Source organism: Cebus imitator, unplaced genomic scaffold (assembly GCF_001604975.1).
Source record: "Cebus imitator isolate Cc_AM_T3 unplaced genomic scaffold, Cebus_imitator-1.0 Scaffold66, whole genome shotgun sequence".
Lineage (NCBI taxonomy): Eukaryota > Metazoa > Chordata > Mammalia > Primates > Cebidae > Cebus > Cebus imitator.
This window is the reverse complement of record NW_016107381.1, coordinates 2,883,126-2,901,914: the sequence shown is the minus strand read 5'-3', so window position 1 is coordinate 2,901,914 and position 18,789 is coordinate 2,883,126. Positions and strand designations below refer to the sequence as shown.

The window sequence follows — 18,789 nt, the reverse complement described above, 5'->3', positions numbered from 1 at the left end:
GACGGGGTTTCACCGTGTTGACCAGGATGGTCTCGATCTCTTGACCTCGTGATCCACCCGCCTCGGCCTCCCAAAGTGCTGGGATTACAGGCGTGAGCCACCGCGCCCGGCCTAGAATTTTTAAAAAATAAATGTATGCAAATGTATGGAGTAGAGGAGAAATTTTGTTATACACATAATGCATGATGTGATCAAGTCATGGTATTCAGGTGTCTGTTACTCAAGTGCAGTACATTTTTGTTAAGTATATTCACCCTCCTCTGCTATCCTTTGACCTTACTGTATGTTTGTATCTTTAACCCCCTTCCCTCCATCTCTTTATCCCTTTATCTTCCTCCCTTCCCCCGCTCACCCTTCCCAGTCTCTGTTATCTATTTTTCCACTTTCTACACCTATGTGATCACATTTTTAGCTTTTGGAATTCTTGAGGTTGCTTTTTAGAGCTTTTCCGTCCCCTTCTCTGGTTGTCGGCTTTTATTTCTTGCTGCCAGTTTGTCTGCAGGGCAGCAAGTGGCACCCCCTCTCCCTTTTAATTTGCTTTGTCCTTGGGAACAGGAATACAGAACTTGTTGGAATTTACATAAATGGAGAAGCCATAGACCTTGAAAGAGGTGATGGCATGAGGGCTTTTCTTTGAGAAAGCTCCCGGTGCTTTCAGGACATGGTGCTTTCAGGACATGAACATCGTGATGTGTGTTTTGATGGCTGGGAGGCGTGTTTCTCTGGCTTGCTGCTAGGTTTGGGCTCTGTTCCTCTACCATTCACTGCTTCTTTTTTTTCTGCCCTGCAAAGGATGGGAGAGATTGTACTGTGTTTTATGAGAAGTCATTGACAAGGAGGACTCCTAGGTGTGGTTGTATACAAGGATACAGCTATGTCTTCTGAGCAACTATGCCCCTGAGTGTGAAAGATACTAAATATTAAGAGGTGTTTGTGGACCAGGGAGAGCTTTATGATGGGAAAATAAAAGACAAGGAAAGTGAGTGCTCACTGAAACATTTCTGCTAGAATAGACCTTGGATAATGTTTAGTGACGTTTCTGAAACATACTGAAAAGGAAAAGTAAAGTAAAATGAACATCTAGATTCCCAACATCCAGTGTCAAAAATGTATCATCATGTTGCCAGATTTGCTTCAGAATTTTTAAGTAATAAACTATTACCGAATATAATTAGAATTCCCCAGCCCGACTGCGCACAGTGGCTCATGCCTGTAATCCCAGCACTTTGGGAGGCTGAGGCAGGCAGATCATGAGGTCAGGAGTTCAAGACTAGTCTGACCAACATGGTGAAACCCCGTCTCTACTAAAAATACAAAAATTAGCCAAGCATAGTGGTTGGTGCCTGTAATCCCAGCTAGCTACACAGGAGGCTGAGACAGGAGAATAGCTTGAACCCAGGAAGTGGAGGTTGCAGTTAGCTGAGATGGCGCCGCTGCACTCCAGCCTGGGTGACAGAGTGAGACTCCATCTCCAAAAAAAAAAGAAAAAAAAATCTCCAGCCATGCCTTTTTTGGATCCTTTCTTCTCTCCAGAGGCATCCATTGCCCTGGACTTGTGGTTGTTTATTCCCATTCAAGTTATTTTTTCTTTCCTTATATATTTTTTTACCCTGCTATGAAAAGTAGCATTCTCTTACATGGGTAACTTCATATCAACGGTTACGGTACATAGCCTACTACTGACACAGGATTTTTCTGGGCCGCTTTGCCATTAGGATACCTCCACAACCAGTGACACTACCTGCCCTGCCTGGGCCTCACTCCACCCCAGGTCTGCTGCTGGAAGCACCCCTTCCACTTAGCCCACCTGTGTTATAGGTTGTACCCACGTTCAGTGGTTCTTGAGCTCTTGTCCTGTATACGAGAAGAATGAGGATATGCTGACAATTCAAAGGGCTAGCGGGGGTGGAGAAGAATTTTATCGAGTGACAGAACAGCTCAGTGGAGAGAAATTGCAGGGGGATTTTCTCTCCCGGTGTGTCTACGTGCTGAATGGTTTGTGAGTATGCAAAAAGGTTAAAGTGAAGACCCTTCTCAAAGGTGCGCATGACAGTGTAGAAAGTCAATTAGGAAAGGGTAGATATATGTAAAATAGGTGATGGTAGGGATCAGTCAGAGGAAAGTGCCAAACAGAAAGACAAGTTCTCAATCCAGTCCGCGGATTTGACTTGTAGCTTGGCTTTCAGGCTTTAAACTGTTTTTGGCTTAAAAGTGGAGTTTTACTGGGGACCTGCCCCTGTCTGCCCATGCATTTGTCTGCTTCCTGGTGTTAACACTGCTTGCTTTTCTCCCTCGCTATTGTATTTGTGGGATTCATCCATCTTGACACCAGTTCATTTTTCACTACAGTACAGCATCAGTTGACACACTATGGCCCAATCTGGCCTAACACCAGTTGTTGTACATAAAGTTGTGTTGGAATATAGTATGCCCTTCATTTACAGATTGCCTCTGGCTGCTTTGCAACACAATAGCCAAGATGAGTCATTACAACAAAGACAAAGACCAAACAGCTACCAAACCTACAATATTTACTGTCGGGCCCTTGATAGGAGCAGTTAGCCAGCCCTGTCGTTGTAACAGTATAACACATCGTATCTATTCTCTTATAAGTAAACATTTAAGCAATTTTTAAAATTTTTGAGGTAGGGGCTCACTCTGTCACCCAAACTGGAGTGCAGTTGACATGAACTTGGCTCTCTTTTACCTCTGCCTCCCAGGCTCAAGCGATTCTCCTGCCTCAGCCTCATGAGTAGCTGGGATTACAGGCATATGCCACTACCACCCAGCTAATTTTTGTGTTTTTAGTAGAGATGGGGTTTCACCATGTTGGCCCGGCTGGTCTTGAACTCTGGACCTCAAATGATCCACCTACCTCAACCTCCCAGAGTGCTTGAATTATAGGCGTGAGCTACCCTGGCTGACCAATTCGGGTCACTTCTAATTTTTTAATTTTACAAATAATGGCTTCAGTAAACATTTTTGTTTCTTCAAGAGTCTTGTAGTGGCTCACATCTGTAATTGCAACACTTTGGGAGGCTGAAGTGGGAGGATTGCTGGAGGCCAGGAGTTTGAGACCAACCTGGGCTACATGGCAAGACTCCTGTTTCTACAAAACATTAAAAAATTAGCCAGGCGTGGTGGTATATGCCTGTAGTCCTGGCTACTCAGGAGGCTGAGGTGGGAGGATCAGTAGCTCAGGAGTTTAAGGCTACAGTGAGGGATGATTGCAGCACTGAACTGCAGTTAGTTACTGAAACCCTGTTTCCTTAAAAGGGAGAATAAAGAGTCTCTCTGGAGAAGCATATGTAGCTGGAAGTGAAATGACTGGACCATGCGACAGGCACCATAGGCTTTACTGTAACTAAATGGGCCTCCCAGGTGGATGAACTAATTTGCACCCCCACTTGTAGTTTATGAGACTTCTTCTCCCTCCACATTCTTGCCAACAACTTGGTACTTTAAGACCTTGAGTGTGGTAAGCCTCATGCATAGTGGCACTTCATCATCAGTGACAGTATACATTATTTCAGATTTTTACTGACCATTTGCTGTTCCTCTTATGTCAATTGCCTGATTATATCGTTGGCCCTTTTTTCTATTGAGTTTTCTTTTCCTTTTTGATTTTTGAGAGTTCTTTACATAATCTGGCTACTTGTCTTTTGGGTTATATACATTAAAACCAGTCTGTGACTTGGTTTTTAAACAGACACATAATATATCTGTAACATGTATGTAGACATATGTATATACACACATATACATGCATGTGACTTTTTTCTTTTGGAAAGTTTGAGAGGTTGAAAGGATCTAAGACTGAAGGAAAAGTAAGTAGATGATAGTGGTTTCAGCAAGGATGACTGCACAGCTTTCTCCATCAGGACATTTACATAAGCTTACGAACAACCCATCTTGAGGCACTTGGAATGCCTTTCCCAGGCTATCTGTCTGAGTGAGCTGACGGCTACTGACGTTTTGGCTGCATAGATGTGACCCACATGGTCCCAGAGAAGCTGAAGGGCACCATGGTGGATGCTGATTAACACAAGGGTTTGGAGAGCTGCCTTGGACAAAACCAAATGTGATTTGTGGTTTTGGGTTTCTCCGTCTCGGTTTGGCTGAAATCAGACCTTGGTTTCAGCTTGATCCAGTTGAGCCCACAGCAATGTCAGTAATTAAAACTTCCATTTTCAGGCCAGACCACTTCTGTTTGACTTTACATCATTGCTCCACCATCCTCAACACTGAAAGCACTGGTTTCCCCCATTTCCCTCACCTCCTCTGGCCTTTCAAATCAAACTTTTGGAATGGAATAGTTAAAATAAAAAAGTCTGGAGCTCCTTAGATCTAGATAGTGCTGTGAGGTTAGCCAAGTCCTTGAAGCCAGGATCTCTTTGTGTTTGCAACAGCTCAGTGAAGCATGGGGAGAAGATAGATTACAACTGCCATGTTGCCGTTGAGGATCCCAGAGAGAGATGTTGGAGCTGGTGTGGCCCTGATCCCAAAGCAACATAGCGATCTTCTGTGCTGGGCCTGATGTTCACTCCGGTGCTGTGCCCACCACATGCAATGTAGGTGCTGGTTCAGTTCATTCCCCGAGGTCCGGGATGATCCCTCTTCATCATTACAGATGTTGCTGCTTATGGGAAGGCTGCACTCTGTAGCACCAAGATTGACGTAATGAGGGGAATGAGTATAACATTCCCTGAGCCTGTGCTGCACGTCAGACTGGGCACTGTGCATTTTCCCACAGATCTCATTTGATGCTCAGATTAATGCTGTAAGTAGCAGGATCAGCTTCTTGGTCTGTGGCTGGTGCAGCCATACAGGGCCAGTGCTTAGCTTAGAAGGGGACCATGCTTGGTTTTATGCTCTGCTCTTGCTGTCTTGAGTTTTTAAAATAACTTTTGACAGCAGACCCCACATGTTTAGTTTGCACTGGGCCTCACAAATCTCATAGAGGGTCCTGTCCACAGAGAAAGCAGCCGTGACTCAGAGAGGTGAAGTAATTCGCCCAAGATTAATAAGTGGCAGAGCTGGGATTGGAGTAATTTCTACTTGGCTGATTCAGTTATTGGAAACAGAACCCTGGAAGGAACCTTGTTTGAATCATACTGCAAGTAAATTGTACTGTAGAAATACTGGTTTTCTGTGGAGACTTGCTCTTGTGTTGTTTAGTAGTTTTATGCTGACCTTGTACCAGCCAGTTACCACACTTCTTGACGGGAGGGCCCAGGTCTGTCATTTCTTTTGAGGTCTCAAAGTGCCTAGAATAGGAGCCTCATGGAGGAGCTGCTCAGAAAATGGTTACTGACCAACTAGGTGCATGGACTTTTTTTTGCATAGAAGAAATTGAGGCTACTGAGTTTACCTTAGTGAGCCATAAAGACTAAGTGAGGAATTAAAAGGCTGATGATACATAGTTAGGGAACTAGAAGCATCCTACACAGCTGTGGGATCAGATCGTGCCATGACTTCCACCGTGGCAGAGAGGTGTGTGGATTCCTGCCTCAGCTACTCCTTCCGGCTCCGCTTTGCTCCTGTGTCTGTCTGTCATGCTACCAGCCGTTCACTCAGGAGGCTGAGGTGGGAGGATCGCTTGAACTCAGGAGTTTAAGGCTACAGTGAGAGATGATTGCAGCACTGAACTGCAGTTAGTTACTGAAACCCTGTTTCTTTAAAAGGGAGGAAAAAAAAGAGTCTCTTAAGAGAAGTGTATGTAGCTGGAAGTGAAATGACTGGGCCACGCTCCGTGCACCATAGGCTTTACTAGGACTAAATGGGCCTCCCAGGTGGACGTGCCAGTTTGCATCTCCACTTGTAGTTCATGAGACTTCCTCTCCCTCTACATTCTTGCCAGCAGACAGCAAACCCCTCAGTGGAGACATCAGTGAGGTTCAGGTTTTGCCCAGACCCCTCAGTGGCTGCTGGCCAGCCTAGGGGTTGTCCATTTCAGGTGAGCCATTGATCACATGGGGGTAGAGAGTGGAAAAAGAGATAACAGAGACTTGGAAGGGTGAGTGGGAGCAAGAGTGGAAGATAGAGAGATGGAGAGAAGTGGGTTACAGGATACAAACACACTGTAAGATCCAAGGATAGCAGAGGAGTGTGAATATACTTAACAAAAGTGTACTGCACTTGGGTAATGGACACCTGAATACCCTGACTTGATTACATTCTACATTATGTGTATGTAACAAAATTTCTCATGTACCCCATACATTTGCATAAATAAAAAAACAAAAATAGAAAAACAAAAGAGAATTGCAAAAGCACAGTAGCCTAGGATAGTTTAAAAAGAGACTAGAAAGTTCTAAAAAGGAGCCAAAGGCAACCCTGTTTTCCAGCCCAGTCTAAAAATTAATGTTCCTAAGAATGACCCTGTGCTGTCACCAAAAAAGGTAAATGCTAACGAAGCCAGGATTTGATGCATTTCAAAGGGATTCCTATTGATGATGTTGAAAGCCATAAATATTCGGTTATTAAGCAGACGTACTTAACCAGAGTGGCAGATCTCTGCAAAGACCCCAGGATGTTTTAGAATGAGGCAGAGTAAGCCTTGTGTTCACATTTGGCTGGCCACTCTTCCAGGATGGGCTTTGAGTCTGCCAGCTTAGAAGATAAGCTCACTGCTTCCTGAGCGGGACACACCCCAAGCTGGAAGAAATTCCAGGGTCCCCAAGGGGACTTGCCGGCCTCCCTGGTGACATGTCGTGTTTTCCTTCCGCAGCAGCAGCAGCAAATCCTCTGCTTTGCTCCACCGCCCGCTACCACTGCAAGAACGGCCTCTGTATTGACAAGAGCTTCATCTGCGACGGACAGAATAACTGTCAGGACAACAGTGACGAGGAAAGCTGTGAGAGTTCTCAAGGTAGGAACCGCTCAAGCTCTAAAAAGATGATTGCAACACAGCACCGCAGCAACAGAACACACTGAGAGGCAGAAAGCAACACCCATCCCCACTTCCAGATACAATAGCTGTGTTAGTTTTTGCACTTGGCCTTGCAGCCCTGGTACAGGTAGGTACCCGTGTTTACATGGCTTTAACTACAGTACACCTACCATTTTGTATTTTGTATTGTTCATGTATTAAATATCATCTGTATATTTCTCTTCAAAACTGTAATATGCCCCAGCTGTATTATATACTGTCATGTTGCTATACTGTGGTTTTCTGAGGCATTGCCTTGTTGGGGCAATCCAGGTTGCTTATTTCCCTTAAATTACTTCTTTGGGATAAACTCTGCAGAGTGAGGTGCCTGCACAGGTGTCCATTACACCTCAGCTTGCAGCTGTTAGATTTTTGTTGTTGTTGTTCTTGTTTACATTGCTGACAGCATGGTCTGTGCCTGTCAGTTTTACTGTAATATCACAGACAGTCACAGGCATCGCAACTGCTGCCCTATTTTTTTCCATTTTTGCTAATTTAGTAGTCATAAAATGGCAGCCTCCCAAAATGCTTTCGTTTGCATTTCTCTGATAATGAGCAGAGTTAACATTTTTCCCCCTCGTGTTTGTTTACTACTTTGTTTAGTTTTCTGTGAATTGCCTCCTTGTGTCCGGGCCCTTGGTTTTGAAGCTGTTTCATGGAAACTGAAGGATGCAGCTAGAGGACGGGACGATGAGCTTTGTTAGGGAATCTGAGGAGGACACAATAGGATAAGGCCACGTCCTCCCTCGTTAAAACTGACCGGGTACATTTCTTTACTCATGGATTCTTTCTTAGTATTTCTTCAGCGATTAGAAATACTAAGATTTAAAATGCATGTCTGTTTTAAGGCATCTGTAAGACTATATATTTCTAATGTTATAAACTGATACCTGTATGTAATCTTTCCGTTTTTCACTTAGTATTATATTGCTGTGATTCATCCGTATTGTTTGTTGGTAGAGTTTGTCTTGACTGATATTCAGCGTTCTACTGTATGATTGTGCCATAGTTTATAGAGTTAATAAAAGTGTAAAAAGAAAAGTAAGAGAATAATTGTTAACTGCTTAGCTGTTTAGCTCATGTATTGGGAGGTAGACAGATGATGGATAAGTTCCATGTGGTTAGATGTAGTTATTTTCAAGGTCATAGCTTTTATTTTGATTGGCGTTTATGTGATTAAAAATGAATGAAAATGAACAGATGGTCATACATAACCACTTGGTAAGAGTGGGTCACAAACCAAGGATGATGGTCAACCCAAATCTATATGCCTGAGGTTCATAGAAAAGAAAAGACAGAATCTGTCTTGGCGTAGACTTTGCCAAGGTTTGTGCAGAGAACAGCTGTGGGAGGCGAGTCTTGGGTACATGTAGCCTCTGATTGTCTTTGCCTGGAAATGCCCTTCTTAGGTCAACTCTTCACAGTGGTTCTCAAAGTATAATCCTCAGTCTGGGAGCATCAGCATCATATGGGCCCGATTCCAGACCTGCTAAATCAACCGGTGAGGGTCGGCCCAGCCATCGGTGTTTTACTTAAGAAGCCCTCAGTGTGAGTCTAATGCACACTAAAGGCTGAGCTCCACCATTCTACACTCTAGAGAGGTTTATAATCTTGCCATTTGCCTAGGAATTTCCCAACTTCTTACTGAACGCAATGTATTGCTGGCCTTTACACAAGATCAACTTTTTATAAAACCAGACATGCCAATGTCTTGCCAGTAATGGATACCAAATAAGGAACAAGAATACAAAATCAAGTATTAGCATATATAGGAAGGGTTGGGGAACAATTTCTATGGAGATTGTTTCCTATACAGTTTCTTAAGTGTGTATGTATCCTGGACTCACTCACTCATGGTGCTCTCAGACATTCAGTGAAAAGACTCCCAAATCCAAGACATGGAGGTTAGGCCTGCCAGTGGTTTGGGCAACACCCTCTTCCATGCCCATCCTAGTGTCTTACTGAAGCAGATTTTTGCTTGCCCTTAAGAAGAATGGCGGGTCCCTCTTTAGGCTGTTTGAAGTTCCTATTGTTTAGTTCTGCTTTTCTCTCTTTCCATATTCCATGTCTCATACATATGAGGTTTACGGAGAAAGTGGTGGACATATGCACATGAAGCCCAACTCTTGACTGTTACCTTCCTCAGAATTTCAGCTTTGGGCCTTCCTTAGCCATATGGCATCCCCTTAGAAAATAAGCTACATATGCACATGATCCCAGAAAATAAGTCCCACCAGGCAGTTGGTGACACCAGTCAGTTTCACGGGTATAACAGCCACCCCACCAAGAGGCCACTTGTGGAAGGCATTGCTGTGAGCTACCCAAGAAGAGTAACAAGAACAGGAAGGATGCCCGTTTTGCCTCTCAAATCCTGCAGAACCTACGTGGTGGCACCGTGCTCTGTACATGGTGGATTTGCTAAGTGCGGAAGACTAGAAAAGATTTCTTGGTAGGGTGTTGTTATTAATGCTGGGTTTTATTTTGCACCCTGTGTGATATGGCACCACATAGGTTTTTAAGTTACATGAGTTCCGATATCCACAATCTATTAAAATGACAAGTATTATTATTGTTGTTTAAATTGAGTGGAAAGTCTGTCTTTTCCTCAGTGGGAATCTGCCCTGCAGTGAGTGTGAGATGGGAAGCAGATCTGGAGTTTTCTTAGCTGCCTGCAGTTCTGCAGCCTCATCCCTCACAGGGTGTACACACCTCCCTGCCCCGAGGGAGACTCTGGTACTGAGGGTATGTTTTCTGATCTCGTGGTAACCTCTAAGTGCAAACCGACCAACTCATTTTAGTGCTTGACCAGAGGAACCCCAGTGCATCAGTGCTATGGGAAAACCAACCACACTGAGCTCCATGAAGTATTTTCCTGAAAAATTTCAGAGCTATTTTGACTAGACAAACTGTTGCCCTATGCCACATAGGATTTAACCCACCGTCATCTTAACAATACCTTTCGATGTACCAAGTACTCTGCTAAGCACCTCTGTGCGTGAGCTCATTTAGTCAAACTGTTTCCTCTCTCCTTCTGCTGGGTGTGTAGCCCTTACAAATAGATCTTTGCTCTCAGTTATGTGAGGAAAAATTATACTTTATCATATTTATCTCTATGGGGTAGAGCACACTGGCTCCAAGACCAGAAAGAGAGTGCCTGAAATAATTTTCTTCCACTTTGACTCGGGTATGAAGTGGCTTCTCTACTTCAGCACACCAGTTTATGGGAGCCCCTCCCCCTTTCTCTCCTTATCTGGAATCTAGTTCCCCTCATTATCCTTGGCCTTGAAAACTAACTACAGTCTATAAGGAGTTGGGCATGAGAATGGTCCCCTGAAAGTGCAGTCATTATTCTGTCTTTGTATTCTCTATGAGGTGTTTGTGGTGGAGCTGAATTTTAATTGGGGCTTCATTGATTGGAAACAACCTGTTTCCAAGATAATTCTGAAGGTAACAGCTGGGGATCAGGCATTCTATGGCTTTTCCATTGCTTGGGAACTCTCAGTGGGACACATCTGAAAGTTAGCAGGTCCTGCCATTCACATGTTGGGTATGGCCAGCAGTCAAGTGGCCTTACAGATGTTGGCTGAATGTGGCGGGCAGCCTTGGATGATCCCCACCTCCTGGTGTTCATGCCCTAGTATAATCTCATCCCTTCACATGTGATCTGGATCTTAGATCCCGTTCTTTTGGTGTGTGCCAAAATATGTCTACCATAAAATTTAACATTTTAACCATTTGTAAGTGTACAGTTCAGTAGTGTTACGTATGTTCACATTGTTGTGCAACCCATCTCCAGAACATTTTCATTTTGCAAATCTGAAACTCTGTACTCATTAAAAAATAACTCCCTATTCTCCTTCCCCCAGGCCCCTGGCAGTCATCATATTACTTCTGTCTTCATTAATTTGAAGCACTAACTCATTTTAGCGCTCGAGCAAAGGGACCCCAGTACATCAGTGCTGTGGGATAACTCCAGGTACCTCGCATAGTGGAATCATGCAGTACTTAGTCATTCTTAAGTGTGTATGTATCCTGGACTCACTTACTTATGGTGCCCTAAGACGTTCAGTGAAAAGTCTCTCAAGTCCAAGACGTGGAGGTTAGGCCTGCTGATGGTTTGGGCAACACCCCCTTCCATGCCCATCCCAGTGTTTTACTGAAGCAGATTTTTGCTTGCCTGTAAGAAGAATAACGGGTCCCTCTGTAGGCTGTTTGAAGTTCGTAATTTTAAAATTCTGCTATTCTCTCTCTCCATATTCCACGTATTTGCCTTTTTGCGACTGGCTTATTTCACTTAGCATAATGTCCTCATGGTTCATCTATGTTGTAGCCTGTGTCAGAGTTTCCTTCCTTTTCAGTGCTTCACAGTATTCAGGTGTATATGTGTCACATTGTTTATTCATTCATCCACTGATGGACACTTAGGTTGCTTCCACCTTTTGACTATTGTGAATCACTATGTGAAGACATGAGTGTATGAACTGTGACTCGCTTTTAACAAAGAAAATGCAGCAAAAGTGGCAGCCGTCAGTCCCCAGGCTAGATGATGGAGCCACTCTAGCGTTGTCTTGCCTGCCCTTGTGGGCTGGCTCTCTCCTACTCTCTGAGGCAAGCCAGCTGCCATACTGTGAGCCGCCATACTCAGGGGCGCATGTGGCAAGGAACTGAAGGAGGACTCCAACCAAAGCCGGCAGGAAACCGAAGCCTGCCAATAGCCACATGAGTGAGGTTGGAAGTGGGTCCACCCCTAGTGAAATGGAGATGTCTGCAGCCCAGGCCTGAGCCAGGTGTAGCACTCCTGGGTTTCTGACCCATAGAAACTGTGAGATCATAAATGTTTGTTTGTTTATGGGGTTTCTACATTTTGGGGGTCATTTTTCTGCCACATTACATAACTGGCACCCTGAATACTTCTCAGGGGGCCTCAATTCTCACGGCTCTAACCACTGAGAACTTGTAGTGACTCAGGTCACGGTGATCGGTGAAACCTTTGGAGAGGTCCTGTGGGGTCTTGTAAGAATAGCAAAGATTTGGAGTACTAGCTGCATCTCAGGCACCATTCTCAGCTTTTCTTTCTCACAGATTCCCTCTGAGAGTGGGTGCTCTTATGACCCCCGTTTTCCAGATGAAGAAACTGAGGAGCACCAAGTTTGTTCCTGGTCAAGTCTGCACAGGGATCAGGTGGTGGAGCCACGATGGGAACTCAGATCATCACACTGATGGACAGACTTGTGTTTTCCATCACCCCATGAGGTGCAGGCTGGTACCATTAAGCTGGGCCCAGGACTTTCAGGCAGTCAATCCAACTCTTGGCCTGTGAGTTTATGGCGGAGATTAGTGTGAAGCCTGGCACGTTTTCCGTCTCTTTGTACTCCAAAAGTTTTCCTTTCTGTAAAAAAGAATAATGTACCTGTCCACCTTCCTTCCTCATGAGGAGTGCCGGGAAGTTAAGCTCCTCTCAAGAAGCCACCAATGCCAGGAGAGTTAATTAAGTGTTTTGGCAGTTTCTTTATCTTGCTTGCTGTATCCTGCTGATAAGGCTCGAGGAGAATTTGAAAAGCTGGCTGTGAGATTTGGCACCTAACTGGAGGCTAACATTGACAGCTTTGTCCTGTTTCTTCTGCAGAAGTGTGTGTGCGCACACACGTGTGTGTGTGTGTGTGTGTGTGTGTGTGAAAAAGAGAAAGAGAGAGAGAAGTGGGGGTGTAGTTGTGAGAGTATATGCATTCTTCAAGTTGGCATTTTTGTCTGTGGGCAGGTAATAGGTAGGTGAGGGATGGCCTCCCCTGTGCCAGGCCCCTAGCTGCATGCAGGGGTGCAGAAATTATCTTGACCCCTTGTTGAATGGTGCCCCTCCCCCACTGAAATTCTTGTGTTGATGTCCTAAACCCCAGTGCCTCAGAGTGTGACCTTATTTGGAAATAGAGTCATGGGAGATGATACTTGTGAAGATGAGGTCAGACTGGAGTAGCATGGGGTTCTAATCTGAATGACTGGTGTTCTTATAAAAAGGGAAATTTGGACACCCACATCCACAGGGAGAACAGCATGTGAACGTGAAGGCAGAAATTGGGATGATGCATTTACAAGCCAAGGATTGGCAGAGATCGCCAGCAAACACCAGAAGCCAGGAGAGAGGCTCGGAACAGATTCTCACTCGCGGCCCTCAGAAGGAGCCAGCCCTGCCGATACTTTGATCTTAGACTTCTGGCCTCCAGAACCAGGAGACAATACATTTCTATTGTTTAAAGCTGCCTGGTCTGTGTTACTTCGTTGCCACAGCCCTAGCCAACTAATATGGTCCCTGAGAACTCACATTTAAGCAAGGCACAGCCATTCACTAAGTGCCAGAGCAGAAATACAGCCAAGAGGATGTGAAACTGCTGGAGAGTGATCAGAGCACAAGAGTGAAGGGACGTGAGGTTCCACCGGAGACTGGAAGGGCTAGATGCAGTGTGGGAATTGTGACAGTTGAGAAAGAATCACCTTGGTAGGGAGAGTTACTGGTCTGCCTATGGTGTGGGACTTGGTAGAGCCATGCTTGGTCAGGAGGACACCTCCCAGCCTGTATTTCAAGTTCATTTTCTGTATTTGGTGTACAGACCTCATTAGCTCTGTCTCCGCAGCAGCCCCACACCTGGAGTCAGTGGAGTCAGAACCCCTCCGTGTTCCCTGAAAGCTATGGCCTAATCCATCAACACCTCTGTGTGTTAAGGACCTTGGACAGTTGCACTTTCCCCTCCGAGCTCTAATGCCTAAATTAGCCAGTGACTGACCCTGATTTATTGCCGGATCCTGGGCTCACAGCGAATATATATGTAGCAATGAGAAGAAAGAATTAGGGACAGTGACTACTTCTTGCTTTATCCACTCAGATAGATATCTCAAATAAAACCTCAAAAGTAGGGACACCAGGAGGAGGGTCCTTAGAGCCTCTGGGCAGAGGGGCCACCAAATCAGGCCGACACTGCAAACTCTCTTGTCTTCTGTGTCCTGCACCCATGATGACCAGATTCATTGAGGGAACTGTCTTTTAGCTACTGCTGAAATTTGGAGTTCAGTGTCCCTTCATAGTCTCCACCTACCCCAAACCCACCACCACCATATGGAGTCTGTGATAGACTGGATTTTTACTTTCAGTTCTTCACTCTCTCCCTCTGCTGTGTAACCTGCCAGAATGGCCAGAAAAAATGTCCCTGCCCGTGGGTGTGGGACTTGCTTTGGGCCGTGGAATGTTGCAGTCAGCATGAGACCAGAGGCTTGGCCTCTTGCATCTCAGTGATCTTCCTGGAGAAGAATATACCCTGGAAGCTGCTGGTCGAAGGAGAATGCAGTGGCACATGGGACAGACCTGGACCCACCCCACAGCTCAGGATCTGTCCCAGCTGAAGCCAGCACAGCCACAGCCAATCTGCAGATCCAGGAAAGCCAGTAAATCTTTGCCGTTGTAAACCGCTGAGATTTTAAGATGTGTGTGCTACATAGCAAAACTGATATTGGATCCTTAGGAAATGTCTGTCTGTATTTTTTTTTTTTTTTGAGACAGAGTTTTGCTCTTGTCACCCAGGCTGGCATGCAATGGTATGATCTTGGCTCACTGCAACCTCTGCCTTCTGGGTGCAAGCAATTCTCCTGCCTCAGCCTCCTGAGTAGCCGGGATTACAGGTGCCTGCTACCATATCCCACTAATTTTTGTATTTTTAGTAGAGACACGTTTCACCATGTTGGGCAGGCTGGTCTTGAACTCCTGACCTCAAGTGATCCGCCCGCCTCAGCCTCCCAGGGTGCTGGGATTACGAACATGAGCCACTGTGCCCAGCCTCTGTCTGTAATTTAACAGGTGTAGTCATGTGCTCCATAGTGACATTGCAGTCAACCACAAATTACATACATATATGACTATGATCCCATGAAATTATAATAGCATGTTTTTACTGTATTTTATCTATGTTTAAGTGCACAAATACCTGCCATTGTGTTACAGTTGCCTACAGTATTCAGTAGAGTAACATGCTGTACAGGTTTATAGCCTAAGAGCAACAGGCCGTACCATATAGCCTAGGTGTGTAGTAGGCTGTTCCATACAGCTTTATGTAGTTCACTCTATAATGTGCGCACCATGATGAAGTCGCCTAATTATGCATTTCTTAGAGTGTGTCCCTGTCGTTAAGCAACACATGACTGTATTGTGCTAGGCACTATGCCCGGGAGGCAAAGGCACATACCAAATTTTGTTAAATCTTAAAATGCCATCTGTTGTAAAAGCCATCATTATTTTATGTTTGGCCGAGAAAGAGACAATACTGACCATTAAATTATGGCACACAGTTGCTTTTAAGATGCATTCCAATTTCAAAATGTGAAGTTGTAAAAAAAAAAAAAAATTCACATCTTAGAATTGAAGAATGGTAATAGGGAGCCAGACAAATGTGGCCTCTGCTCTGCTAGAGCTCATACTCTGTAGGAGAAGCAGGTGTTGGGTTGGTTAGCAGTAGCATGAGGGATGTGTTGCAGGGATGGGTGCGGGGCGCTCTGGGAGTGAATGGCAGGGCAGTCTGTGGGGTGCTGAGGCTTTCTCAAGACAATGATGCTGAAGTTGAAACCAGAAGGTTGGGTAAGAGTTAACTGGATGAGAGAGAGGAGGGTCGGGGCAGAAGGATCCTTCCATGCAGAGAGAACAGCAGGTAAGCGGATCCCGAGGTGAGAAACTGCGTGATACATTTGAGGAACTGGCAGATCCACGTGGCTGCCCTGTGGTAAATGTCAAAGAAAAACCAGAGCTAGATGGTAAAGCTCTAAAAACAAACTTTATCTGGAAAAATGGTTGCTATCAGGGAAAAGAGACCTCAGTATAGAACTGGTTCAATTCCAAATATAATAGGAAAAGTGGGAATTTTTAGCCAAGCCATCGGGTGGGTAGAAAATTACTAAGGGGAGACAACAGGGTAAGGAGGGATTCTGACTCAATGGTCCTAACAAGATTCTCACTGAAGGCAGGCCAGGTGATCAGACATCACTGGGAGGATGGTGGAGGATGCGGAACAGGATCAGATACCAACAGTGAGCATGTGGCGGATGGAGGATTTTGCTAAACTAACTCATCAGGGCTCTTGCTAGAATCAGACAATGCAGAGAGGAATACAGAAGCCCCAAAGCTAAGGCCTCTTTGAGAAGAGAGCTCAGAAGAGCCGGAGCGGAGTTTGGTCGAGGAGAGAATCTTTGTCCTGGACTGGGGAAGAACAGCCTGCAGGGAAGCTGGAGTGGTCCGTGGTGGCCTGTCTGTGGATTGGGGGTCTGGGAAACCACGTGAAGGATGTTGAACTCTCTCCCATGGGCCGTGGGAAGTCACACATAAGACACGTTGAAGGTGGTGACAGTGGGAACATAGGGGGATGGTTTCAGGAAGTATTTCAGGCTAATATTGCTAAGATTTGATGAAAAACTGGATGAGAGTAGCTGGTGGTGTATCACCATGGGGATACTAATTTTGTGGAACTGGGGAATCTGACGTATTATTTTCTGATTGTTTTTGCTTTCCACTTTGCTGCTCCAGGCCCCCCACTAGCCTGGGTAATTGAGAGTAAAAGAGCTTATGCTTTTGGAAGAGAGAGACCTTTGCCAAATAGAACCAGGTGACTAAGCAGGCAGAGATCATTTCTACAGAAATCATGCAGGGCATGTGATAGGAGAAGGGCTAATTTTAGTTTAGTTTTTCAAATATGAATGGGAAAAAACTTTATATTTTTAAAAAATAGTAGTCTGCATTTAGGGGATCCAACCAAAAATGTCACAACCTGGAATTTGAAGAGTGGTCAGTATTTACTCCAAATCTGTGGCTGCCAAGTGATGTCAAGAGCTTCGGTAGGGAGTCCGTAAGAAAGAATCATCACCCTTAAGGAATTCCTGTAGATTTTTGTAGAATGAAACTGCTGGAGGCCCATTTAACAGGAAGAATGTGGAAGCCTTTTTTCCACTTTTAATTTAAGAGTTTGAAAGCCCAACTTGACTGAGAGAGGCAAAAATGCTGACTCCATTAGAAGAAACTGAAGGAGGCTGGAAGAGGTTGATTACTGCCTTTCTGTACAGGTGGGGTTTTCTTCTTAGTAATTGAGTGTTTGCATCACAAAACGTTCCTTTTCTTTATCCACAGCAGCAGGAGCTTGAAGATTTCTGAAACGCCTTTCGTTTAGAAGCAAGTCAGAATGATTCTGTGCTCAAAGACAGTAGTTGCTTCCTGATCACTTTGCTACTGTGGTAATCTTCAGGGCTGTTTGTTAGTCTCCTCCATTCCTATCAGGTGCAGGCGTCCCCTCTTCTTCCCTCTCCTAGTTGGTCCCTGCCTCTGTCCTGCCTCTCTTTCCCTGGGGGAATGGTGGAATCCAGCCTGGACCCCTGGCAGAGTGGATTCCACCTGAGATGGAAGGACTGAGTTTTAGAGAAGTCAGCGATCGGTGTAGAGCTTGCTGTCTCTCTGCAAGTTTGCTCTGCAAGTTTCTGGAGCCCTAAGACTGCTGTGTGGTGTTGCTTGATTGTAGAGGAGGCATTTATCTCTCCATGAACTGACTGCCATGGCTCTTAACTCCCCGCCCCCCAACACCCTTTGACTCTCTTGACTCTTTCTGACATTCATTCATGCACACATCATTTGCAGAGTGCCTGCAATTGCCCAGTTTCACCCAGGTACTGGAAGAAAAACAAACTATTACAGATCAGATCAAAGTTGCTCACAGTCCTGCGAGGGAGAACCATAATAGCCTGCAGATAATTACCCTCAAGTGTGATAAATGCAGTAATAGAGGAATGAGCAGCACACCATGGGAGCGTGAGGCTGGCGAGGAGTGACAGTTTTTCCTAGGGGGATATGGCAAAGCTTCAGATAAATGAAATTGCTGCCCGGTCTTTATGGTTACATAAAAATGGACCTGAAAGCAAATGTGGGGCTGGGCATCCAGCCAGAGACGGAATAGTATATCCAAAGACAGAGATTCTGTATGGCTGGAGCAAAGTGTTCATGTGTATGTGTGTGGGGACTGGAAGATGTGAAACTGTTAGGTTGCATTGAGGCTGGCTCCTGGGGGGCCCCTCCCTGCAGGTTCCAATGAGAAGGTGGAGACAGAGGAAGAAGCCCAGGAGAAATGAGATGTTCCATCCTGAAAAAGGAATTCATAGGCGCAGCACATTATCACTGCATGCCTTGAGAATTCTGCCTGTTCTTGCATCTTATTGATCCCTGCTAGCCAGCTGGCAGGATGAGCCTGGGGAATCAAGGAATCGTAGACCTATGAATTTCTTGGGGTGAGAAGAGTTTGGGAAGCTCAGTGACCATGGGCTGGATATCCTCGCCCTCCTGCTTCCAACAGGTGGCTTGAAAAACTTACCTGGGTTATGTAATGAAGTCAAGTTATTTGTTTTTTTGGCCCCAGTTTGACTTCCTGACAGCTTTGTGGCCAGTGAAAGGTGAAAATATGCTCTCTGTTGCAAATATGTCAGTTCTTATCTCACCCTCCAAGTACTCCAAGCACCAATTTCTTGTTTCCAGCTTTTTTTCCTCTCTGGAAACCCACCATATCATCAGGCTGGTACATCGTTAGTTCATTTTGTGGAATGCCTCTAAATGACGCCTACCCGTCTTCTCCCATTAGTTCTCTTCCTTGAGTTTTCGTGCCCTTCATCATGGGTCTGCTGCTCAAATTTGCGTCAGTAGGTTGGCTGCTATTGAAGCCCTCCTTTTTCTTCTTTAAGAACATTTATTTGTACCTCTGCAGCAGAAATAGGGAAATGGTATAAGTTTGTGCAAACTGTGCTTTATGAAATGGATCCTCATAGCCCATCCTTTTTTTTTTTTTTTTTTTTTTTTT

At 45.0% G+C, this 18,789-nt stretch overlaps 1 protein-coding gene across 3 annotated transcripts in view; it reads left to right on the top strand.

The window, feature by feature from the left end:
• Window positions 1–18,789, top strand: part of LDLRAD3 (low density lipoprotein receptor class A domain containing 3) — a 299,452-nt gene that overhangs the window by 159,843 nt on the left and 120,820 nt on the right. For 2 of the 3 annotated variants that reach the window (XM_037739245.1, XM_017530505.2), the window contains exon 4: window positions 6,731–6,871. In XM_037739245.1, the coding sequence (XP_037595173.1) occupies window positions 6,731–6,871 (141 nt within the window). The remainder of the gene's footprint in view (window positions 1–6,730; window positions 6,872–18,789) is intronic. The other variant, XM_017530506.2, reaches the window with a different exon arrangement.